Source organism: Lipophrys pholis (genome assembly GCF_963383615.2).
Source record: "Lipophrys pholis genome assembly, chromosome: 23".
In the NCBI taxonomy this organism is placed as follows: domain Eukaryota; kingdom Metazoa; phylum Chordata; class Actinopteri; order Blenniiformes; family Blenniidae; genus Lipophrys; species Lipophrys pholis.
Genome location: NC_137645.1, coordinates 9,544,802 through 9,555,833, shown reverse-complemented (window position 1 = coordinate 9,555,833; position 11,032 = coordinate 9,544,802). Strand labels below are relative to the sequence as shown.

Below are 11,032 nucleotides of genomic sequence, written 5' to 3'. Positions count from 1 at the left end.
AAAAATGACCACAAAGATGAGAAAAACGACCACAAAGATGAGAAATATGACCAAAGATGGGAAAAATGACCACAAACGTGAGAAAAACGACAATGACGAGAACAATGACCAAAAGATGAAAAACGACCACAATGACGAGACAAATGACCAAAAAGACGAGACAAAAAAAACCGACCACAAAGACAAGAAAATGACCACACGGACACTCACTCAAAATGACAAGACAGACCGGGGGAAAATGACGAGACAAAGAAAAAAAAGGACACAAAAATACAAAGAGACTGAAAACAACAACAAAGCCGAGGAAAACGAGCGAAAAGAGACTGAACCCTGACAAACTCCCACAAAACCACCGACCCCCAGGACAAGTGAAGAAGTCAGGGACGTCCAGGGAGACTAAACTAAAACATTCTTAGGAGCAGCGAAACGACAAACTAAAGGAATTACTAATAATCACACTCAGACGTGAAAAACCAGGCGAATCTGTGTCGTGTGTGTAAAAGAATAAAACAAATAAATAAAACTGCACTTTTACATTTTATTTGTTCTCCCGATACAGAAATCCAGGATATGGTGACCAATACAGACTCTGTGTTTCATCTCATGACACACGGAACCAGACATTCTTTATTTACACTCCACTGCTTTTCTTCCACACACTGATCCGTCGCCATTGACGAGGTACAATCACCGTTTAGCGAGGGGTTTTTCTTTTTTTTAAGCTTTTAAAATCGTAAATGCACTTCCAACAGCTTATGATGAGTCGGCACATTTAAATCAGTTTTTTTTTGTTGCACTTAAAAAAAACAAAAAAAATTAAAACAATGTTTTTGCTAACGTTCGGGGGTTTTGACGCGTCTCCACGACGACGGCGTCTCGCAACCCCCCCCCCCGAAAAAACGGAGGAAGCTTCCTATTTTAAAAAGTTTCAAGACCTGAGATTTTTCAGTGGAACGAAAAATATTTCAACAAAGTTTTAAAAAAACAAAACAAAACAAACAAAAAAAACAACTTGTAAACTGTCGCTACGTTTTTTTTCTTCTTCTTTCCCTTTCGTGACCGGAGAACATGCACATTAAAATCTTTAAGAAGGACGTTGGGGCGTCTTGTCGCGGCGAGCAGCGGGTGACATTTACACGGGGTTGGATCAGTGTGTGACGCGGCGGAGCGCGATGCAGATAACTTAAGACAAATAAAATCCTTTTTTTTTTTTTTTCGTTTGTTTTTTTTCTTTAAAATCTATTCGACAAGATGATAATACCTATAATACCTTCTTCCTCCACGGCGCCGCCAAGTGGCGGCGTCGGGTGTTACAAGTTCATTCCTTGGGCACTTAGTAACGAGTCCAGCATGTCAAAAGTGTCTTTGTAGTCGGTGTGTTGTCCGTTGGCGGTCAGCGCGCCGTTGGTGCCGTCGTGGTGCTCCGCCGCGCGCTGGCCGCCGCCGCCGTCGTAGTGTGACGAGGTCAGGCTCGCCTTGGAGCCGCGGCTCTTGGACGAGTGGTGGTGGTGGTGGTGGTTGTGGTTGGCGTCCGAGTGCGGCCTCTTGCGCGACGAGGGGCCCGTGTCGTGGCCGCCGGGAGCCCGCGCCCCGCCGCTCAGCGAGTACGAGTGGCCGTGCTTGGAGTGGCGGTGCTCTTTGTGCTTGCTCTCCGACGACACCTTGATCCGCATCTTGAGCTCCTCGCTCGTGGCCGAGCCGTTCTCGGCGTACGGCGCGGCGGGCGCCAGCCGCGGCTTCTTGGAGGCCGGCCTGTCCCGCCGGCCGTCGGCCTGCTGCTGCGGGCGCTTCTTGTGGTGGTGGTGGTGCGGCGGGAGCGCCAGCGGCGCGCCGTACGAGTCCGCGCTCGCCTCGTCCTTGGCGCCGTTCTGCAGCACCTGCTCGGCCGCGTGCTTCTCGCGGTACTTCTCCAGAGTCAAGACTTTCTGCGGCCGCGCGAGGACGGCGCCGGGCTGCGGGTGGTCGCCGCCGCTCCCGCCCGACGCTTTGTGTTTATGTTTGACCGGCACGAAGTCCGAAAGGGGCGGCGGGAACTGCTCGTACTCCTTCGACGGGTCGCCCAGCGGCTGGTAGGAGGCGTACGAGGCGGCGATGGCGTTGAGGGAGGACATGTCGGAGGAGTCCGACGACGACGTGGAGGGGAAGAAGGAGTTGGTGACGGCGGAGAGGCTTTCTAACGACGCGCCCTGGAAGGCGCCGTCCGCCGCCGAGCCGTCCGCCTTTGGCTTCTTAGCCGCTTGAATCGCCTGCGAAGACAAAACACACAGTTGATGTTTTTGTTTTTCCTCTGCATCGGCAGGAACAATGAAAACGATGCAGTTAGCATGCCAGGCCACTAGTGGGCACTCTTTGTTTTTGTAAGGAAACCACACACGCACGCATGTAGATAATAATACGATAGTAACACTGACAATACGGTGACTGTCAAAATAAAACTACCAAGTCCCAGGAGAGGATGGACTGACTCAGGACACGACGGAGGAAATGTTTTCAGTGTTTTTAAAAAGCTGTGTTTTCGAAGGGCTTTCGAAAAGTTGCGTATTCAAGTTTCCATGTGAACAGAGCGCTTTCAAAAAGCTGCGCCTTTGTTTGTTTTTCATGGAAATGAAATGTCTCACAGAGACGGAGCTTTTTCAAAAAGTTGCATTGGCAACTCCCATTTCAATGGAGACGAGGTCCTAGTGTTTTCATAAACTTGCGCTGTGCCCCGTTTGCGTTCATCCACTTCGCTTAAACTCGACGCAAATCAAAAGACGGGACCCTGGAGGACCCGGACTGGTCTGGACTCACCCTCCAGTTCCGTATCCTCTTCAGCTTGCTGGGCGTTTTCTCCAGGATCTGCAGGAACTCGTGCGTGAGCTCTGAAAAGCACGGACGACAAATGTGTTAAATTAAGGGGCGGGGCCGGAGAACCCCCCGCAGGCGGCGGATGAACGCGGGGGGGGGGGGGGGGGGGGGGGTCTCACCGTCCAGCAGCTGCAGCGTGACGCTGCGGTCCACGTACTCCCACCAGTTCTTGCCGTCGGTGGAGACGGGGATCTCCCAGTTGGACCACTTGCAGGCGAGGTGGATGCAGACGCAGGCGACGACCGTGGGCCTGTACTGCAGGCAGAAGGTGGTGAGGTGGAGGCTGCAGGGGGGGGGGGGGGGGGGGCAGGAAGCACAGGGGGGGGGTGGCGGGCCGCCGTTAGCCGAGGCACGTCCACGTCAGGCTCACAACATTTGCTATTTTTTTTTTTTTTTTAATTCAAAAAGCCAGATGTCGCGACCACGTGACGAGACACTCAGCCTTACCTCGCAGGAATGTGACATTAAAAGATCGTTTAGTTCCTACATGTCTGAATACGACATCACACGGTATAGAGCTAGAAATTCTAGACTAGATCTGCATGATTCGCTTTAAAAAACCCAAAAACAAAACAAAACAGCCTTTCTCAATCTCTCAGTGAGAGGTAACCAGATCGTCCAGGTTTGTCGTGTGGGGCCGAATCGTTTCACGTCTTTTGTTTTTTGTTCCGTTGTTAGTCGGATCACATTGTCGAACACAAGAGACTGAGAAACACTGAAGGCGCTCTCCGAGACAAACCATTCGGCTTCGAGAGGGGGGGGGGGGGGTAAAAAAATATATCACCCGTGAAACCCGAAACCCAAACTACACTGCAAAACTCTGCCGGGGACTACGATTATCGACGCTGGTGTCAAATTACAAAGCCAGTCTCGATCCAAATCGGTGCTGCAGGGCAAGTTATTGACGGTAAACTTCCATAAACAGTCAAACTACACAAACATGCATCTGCTGGCCCTTTAATATCATAAAAACTCTAAATATTAGTCCACTGGAGCTGATTTGTCAACATTTTCACGAGTACTTTACTTCACTTTACTTAAGTTTTGTCTTTATTCGGACGCGAATCTGGAGATTAAATCCATTTTTCATAATAATTTTAATTGAATTGTGTTCATAGAGACTTTATTTAGGATAAAGCATAGACACTATGCTATGCTTTTTGACGCTGGTGTCAAATTACAACTGCGCGAGCTGAAAATTTGCTGCTTAGAGGCACAAGTTCAGTCTCCACCCCCTCCACCTTTTACACATTTACATCCAAATCAGCATTGCGGAGAATCTATTGATCATGAAAAATTCTGAAACATAGGTCTAACTGGACGTTCAATATGATAAAAACTCAAATCATTGCTTCACCTGAGCCCATTTTTCAACATTTTCGCGCGTAATTTACTTCACAGATCGTGTCTATATTAAGTTGGGACTCCATCTTCTGTATGATTCCATCTAAATCAGCATTGCAGAGCAAGTTATTGAACAAATAAACTCCATAAATCTCCACAGACACCTAATAAACTAATTTTAGTTCATTTTTCAACATTTTCATGCATAAATTAATTCACAGATGCAAATCTGATGATTAAGATCCTTTTTTTTTTGTTATATTTGGTTTCTTTTTGGCAGATGTCAAACTATTCTGTGCTATAAAGACGATACCACAGAGAACTGTTTTATTTCCAGTTTGCAGTATAGTTTGGCGTCTGTGCCTCTGAGGGTTAACGGAAAAAACAAAACAAAGCAAAAAGCAAAAAAAGAGGGGACAAAATGAAGAAATTGTAAAAAGAACTGAGAGCTGTACTTACCCATAAACTCTAAAAGTTTAAGAATCTTTAGTGGCAATCTATATTCAGGCTACCGTTTGAGTTTTCTCTCTCTCTTTTAGACATGTGCACTCTGTACCAAACATCCTGGGAGGTAAACAGCACCACTACACTCCACATTGTGCGTTCCACCCCGACGTGCCAACACAAGAGCCCTTGTACAATACACCGCACACAGCAGCCCGGCCGGTACCGCCCCTCCCCGCTCCGCTCCGGCGCCGCCAGGCGAGGAGGCGGGGGGGTTTGCCTGGGGTTTCCCGGGGGTTCCGGGCGCACACAGGGCGTTGGACACGGGAAGGGGGACCCTGCAGGACAGGAAGCTATAGTGTGCCATTACAGTGCAATAATGGGAACAGGATAATAACCTGTTGGTAGCCATGAAATAGGAAGTCTGTGCCAAATCCTTGCTCGCTGTAAAAGAGATAGAAAGAAAAGAGTTAGTGCGAAGATTTGGGCTCAGGGGAACGTGTCGCTTTGAAAAGGAAGCCGTACCTCGTACTAGCTGGGAACACCTCACAACATCTGTATGTGGATGATCAACTGTTATTTCAAAACCTGGAGAGGAAACACGAGACAAGTCAGAAACAGCAGCCAAATGCACTCTGGTGTGTGTGTGTGTGTGTGTGTGTGTGTGTGTGTGTGTGTGTGTGTGTGTGTGTGTGTGTGTGTGTGCGTCACTCACCAAGTGTTTGCAGCACGATGCTTTCCAGCACTACAAGCTCCTGTACCTGCAGCTGGAACGCCTGGAAGGACAGCGGGGGGTTAAGAATGGAATGAAAGCCAACACCACGGCGGTAGATTTGTGTGGCCAACCTGGAGATTGATATCCCGCGCTTCAACAAGCACACATTTAGTTCCCTCCTGAGGCGCCATGGGATATATCTAATTCAATCTGAGTAATAAAGGTTTGATCTACCCTACTTTAAAATGACCACAAAAAAAAATGATGAGATGAGAAAAATGATGTTAAGAAAAATAAGGCCACAAATGAGGAAAAAACCACCGTAGAGACTGAAAATGAACACAAAACAAGAAAAACCAGCACAAAGAAGACAGAAACGATCACAGGCACTCAAAACAACCACAGAAATGAGGGAAGACGACCACAAAGAGACGACCGTTTCCCTCCAAACACCAGCTTTCCCTGCGGCGGACGGAGGTTCGATTAACGTTTAAGCCAAACCCAGACACGTTGGTATTACCGGGACACGAGGCACGGGACCAAATGAATCTCAAAAGGCGAGACAGATTGACGACGGAGAGGGAAAACAACCACAGAAAGACAAACAAATGAGCCGAATGTGGATCAGAATGGGGCCCCGGATGTGTAAAGCAACCACCGCAAAAGGCAAAACTATCGCGCCGGACTGTCTGACGAGGTTAAACGGCAGATATAGAGTATTATTCAACAAGCTCCTCTTAAAATCCTGTAAACTTAAAGCCCGGAGAGATCAGACAAGTGAAGTCACTGCTGAGTCTCTAGATGATTCCAGTAAAGGCAGATCAGGTTGGAAGGAAGGGAGGGAGGGAGAGGGAGGGGGGGGGGGGTCACTTCTGAGTCACAGCACCAGCTTACGTTGCTTTTGGTGTCTACGGCCGGCTCTTGTGGGTTGATGCAGGCATGGGCTATCTTAATGAAATACTCCAGCTTCCTGGGCTGCTCCTCCACTTTGGAGGCCAGGAACAACGTGGTCTGTGAAATGACCTGCAACCAGAAGGAGAGACACGCACACGTTTAATCCCATCACTTCTCCACCGAATTTCAGATGAGGGATTAGAGCCCGGGCGAGGAGCGATACTCACATTTCTGTGGAATTTGGAGAAGGAGTGGATCATATAAAACCTGTGCATATATACAATAGCGGTGTTGATGATGAGTTGGGAGCTGTGGAGAGGAGTCAAGGACTATAAAGCGGATTCGAAATAAACACACTGGTCATGACTGGAAGGGTTAATTCGCGGGATTGGTCCTGTAAAACACGCAACAGAAATTAACGGGACCGGTTGATTTTTAAGTTATAATCTGAGCCCGGAGCTAACAATGGACTGAGACAAACAATAGCTACGTTAGCATGTAGGCCTCGGCCGAGCCAAGAAAAGCGAAATTAAACGCAAAACATTAAAACACAGAGATTAGATTTACACAAAATATCGCAAATGTGTTAATAAGACGCTGTAAGGTATATTGCAGGGGATTAATTGTTAAATTAAGCCTTTTTGAAGGCAGCGGCCCCCTGTAGCCGGATGCTAACCGAGCCGGCTAAGCCTGTTATCGGATACACGTTGAGCCTCTGGCCGATGTCCTGGATGAGGTTGGCGGCCTGCTGCCGGTACGAGAGCTCCCGGTCGGCCTCGATGCCGCAGCGGCGGGACGGCGTGTCCGTCAGCTGCTCCCGGGTGAAGAGCCATTTCGTGGAGGGTCCCCGGTGCACCGCCATTACGCTCCCACGGCCAAGCCCGACGGGGAGGGGGCTGAGGCGGCGGAGGGGCGGCTGGAGCGTCGGGGAGCTGAGCGCAGCCGGAGGAACCGGTGGGCCCATCGGGGGAGAGTGCCTCTAGCGGGCGGAGGAGCGAAGCGACGCGGAGCGGGGAGAACGCGGAAGAGATGTGGAGGATGTTTCTCTTCTGTAAATGTGGGAGCTGTCCTTCTGACTGACAAAGTCAGCCAGGCTGCCAGCATGTATACCTGTGCAAAGAACTGGATTGACTTGTTCCTATTGTTCTGACCCAGTATCAACATGAACCACTGAGGGTCACGTGAATAAACGACTGATGGGCTGTAAACAAATGACTGCCCCTCAGGGGGCTGATTAGTCCTGATCACCCCCTCCACGCACTGTGCTTCATCACTCTTTTGTCTTCTACCCTGACATGATGCACTATCTATCCCCGTACTTTTTTTTTTATTTTTTATCTCCAAATCCCTTCTTCAGCTTGCCCTGTGGCATGATTCAAGTTTTATTTGAAATGCATCAGATGCGAATGGCTTTCGCAACACTGAATGGGGCCTATTTGTTTCCTGTTTGAAGAAATGGATGGACTTTGACTCTGCTGTGCTTAGATAATACACTGTGCATTGCATGTCACCATAACAACATATCTATCCCTCAATATTCTTAGTTTTCTGCCACTAAAGCCCACCGACCTGTGAGCACACAGAGAGAAGCTGAGAGCAAACACGAGGCCAGAACCAGTAGAACCTGTTCAGGGTACTTATGTTCACATTTACATTATACAGCCCCTCACCTGGCCAACAAGTACCATGAATGATGAGACAAACAAAAGACACCTTATCAATTCAAATCAGGTGGTTTTACCGCACAACAAAGCGCAATGATTGGGTATGCACTGTATATCAGTTGAACTGACAGAAAAAGTACCAGAATAATTATAGTATAAATGACGGAGAACCTTCCTGAATGTATTATTTAACCATGTTGCATGTCTGGTGTCTTTTCCTTTAAGGAAAATATATATATATTTTTAAATTCTATCTTGGGTTTATGTTTGTGAAGGCATCAAGATAAAAACGGACATAATGTGAATTTACAAAAGATTTATTAATAAAATCCACCAGTAGAACTGAATGTGATGGAAATGTTGGGAGATGTCTGACACAAGTCCAACACTGCCGATTTTACACAAAAACATAAGTGACTTGTCAAAATAAAAACCTTAAGAAATAGATTTTTTTGCAATTGACACCTCTGCATTACTAAGATTTTAAGAGATATTTCAGAGTTTATTTCTCATTCTTAATGTCCATCAAATAGAATTGCTCTAGTGTCATATTACTCTTTTTATTATTATGTTTATTTCCATATCAAACCTGTATTTTCTTTAAATAAAACAGATTTTCTATGTACCTTTTAGTATCGGACTTGCTTTAAAAATAATAAATAAACATAATATACATGTTGTATTGTTTAAATTTTTCCTTTCTATTTAATTTTATACGTCTGTATAGCGTAACCTCCCTATTTTCCCTCCGTGAAAAGTGTAATGTTTATAAGTTATTATCATGTTTTAACATTATACATTTAAGTTGTAATTCGCACATTTCGCCAGGAGAGGGAGATCACGTTTCATTAACGTTTAAATGTTTCCATTTTATAATGATAAAATATATCAAAGAAACTAGTATTAGATATAAAGCTTTCATTAAAATTAATATTATTGTCATTTTAATTGGCAGAAATATTTATAAATATATATATATTGCCACCATGCATTAATACCATTAGAGTTGTCCTACTACTTTTTGTCCACTAGGAAGCAGCAGAGACCAAAAACAATCACATGTGATTTTTAAACAAATTAAATCCTATTTTATTAAATTTAAAAAAAAGAAAAAACATATCTTTTAAATGCTCCTGGGAGTAACTCCCGTTGCTTTCTCTGTGTTGTGTGATTATTGTTATAACTTTTTACGAATATTTATAGATTCATAATATAGTTTTGAACATAGACTTGAGGGACTCCGACTGAGAATGTCACCTGAACAGTGGACAGATATGACATTTTCAAAGTTAAATGTAGTCTCTAGTTGAAAGTATGGTGGTTCAAATGGGAAGGAGTTTAAAGGGAAGTTGGTGGGTTTTCCCATTCACGTCAATGTTAACAATCATTTTAATTAGTTTTATATATTTTAAAATGTCTAAATGATATGAAGACGTTCACAGATGTTTCACAACAAGTTTAAAAAGTTTAAATTTATGTTTTAAAAGTTGAATTGTTTAAATTGCTAAAGGTTTAAAGAAGTACCGACTGAACAATAAACAAAAAAAGTTCCCATCCATTTACATGGGGAAAATATTTGTAGAAAGGTTAAAGTATTTTAAAAAGTCAAAAAATCGAGGGAAAATTGCAAAAATAATTCTCTGAATCTGAATTCACGCGATCAAATGTCAATAATTGACGAAGGTATTTTTGAGTAATAATAGCACTCACAACAAAGGCACCTCTTTGAAGGGATCACAGGAGATCACAGGAGATCAAAGGAGATCAAAGGAGACGCTCTCGGCTCAATGTTTGACCTACCCCCAAAATGTATTAGGTACGTGTTGACAAGCCATAATCAACGAAAGAATTTAAGTTATAATTTCATTATATGTGTGATTACCCTGACCCACATTTGGAAAATATTTGACTTTTCACTATTATTCGTTTTACGGTAGTCACATGAAAATCTTGGAAGCTGCCGAACTTGTCGCAAGCATTGAGAAGGAGATGTTTTTCGAAACACAGACAGCAAACACACGAACAAGTACACCATACACCTGAAATGAATGAATTAAAACAAACAAACAAAAAAACTGAGCGGAGTGTGCGACCGCACCAAGATGGCGGCCCTTCGCCTCGTGAACTCGTAATTAGAGTATAGGTGAGGATGTTTCACGAGGTGGTGAATATGATGATGTAGTGTGGCCACACACACACGCACTCGTAAACACACACACACACACACGCACACACACACACACACACACACACACACACACACACACACACACACACACACACACACACACACACACACACACACACACACGTAAACACACACACACACGTAAACACACACACACACACACACGTACACACAAACACAGACACACACACACACACACACACACACACACACACACACACACACACACACACACACACACACACACACACACACACACAGACACACACAAGTGCGTTAATCAAGTGTTTCCTGTCGAGACTTTCTATATAAAACACACAGATCAGCTAAATCTCTATTTTTATTCTAACAAATTCAGCAGTTCTTCCTTTTTTGGACATAAAACACAATTTCCATCACATTTTTAATAATATTCATGTTACTTCTTTTATACATGTGTAATAAAAACAACCCCAGTGTGGTAAAGATGAGCCAAAACAGACAAGAAATCTTTATTTTATTTGAGTTTATTGGTGCATAATTCATGTTATAATCGAGTTTGTTTTCGTGTGGTATATTGTGTGTTGGTTTTGTGTTTCCTCAGCGGAATTGTCGCGAAATCGGTCAATTTCTACTTTGTCCATCTAATAAATCCCCATTTTAATCATATCATTTACTTTTTTTTACAGTGTAATCTTTTACTGGGCTGAGATCAACAGTGGCAAATAGTAGTAATGTCTCATTTGGAAAAAGTTGGTCCATTTTCAAAAGAAACTGCAAAAATGTTACTTTTTTTTTTTAAAGGCATCTCGGGAATTAATGATAAAAAAATACATACAAATATGCAACATGTGTATTTGGATAAACAATCCCTTCATTTCAATTAATGTGAGTTTGATTTGAAGTCTCTGTTTTCCAGTATCCGGTGTGATTTTTTTTACCTCACACTTTACGCGC

The 11,032-nt window shown here is 44.4% G+C and overlaps 1 protein-coding gene across 1 annotated transcript; it reads right to left on the bottom strand.

Moving 5' to 3' along the window:
• Positions 1-525: 525 nt before the first annotated feature.
• On the bottom strand, positions 526-7,176 carry LOC308127643 (cyclin-T2-like). Its single transcript, XM_080492797.1, has 9 exons — positions 6,949-7,176; positions 6,472-6,553; positions 6,245-6,373; positions 5,351-5,411; positions 5,161-5,223; positions 5,034-5,079; positions 2,967-3,130; positions 2,791-2,861; positions 526-2,246 (listed from the first exon to the last, which is right to left on the bottom strand). Exons 1-9 carry the CDS (start codon positions 7,104-7,106, stop codon positions 1,311-1,313), a joined length of 1,710 nt encoding a protein of 569 aa, XP_080348923.1. The 5' UTR covers positions 7,107-7,176; the 3' UTR covers positions 526-1,310.
• Between the last annotated feature and the right edge of the window lie 3,856 nt (positions 7,177-11,032).

Bases quoted from the DNA above. Each gene is read 5' to 3' on its own strand.
- LOC308127643 (XM_080492797.1), bottom strand. From the start codon at position 7,106: ATGGCGGTGCACCGGGGACCCTCCACGAAATGGCTCTTCACCCGGGAG. The intron at 6,554-6,948 runs GTATCCGATAAC...TCCTCTCCACAG, and splicing joins ATCGGCCAGAGGCTCAACGT to CTCCCAACTCATCATCAACA. The intron at 5,224-5,350 runs GTGAGTGACGCA...TTTCCTCTCCAG, and splicing joins CATCGTGCTGCAAACACTTG to GTTTTGAAATAACAGTTGAT.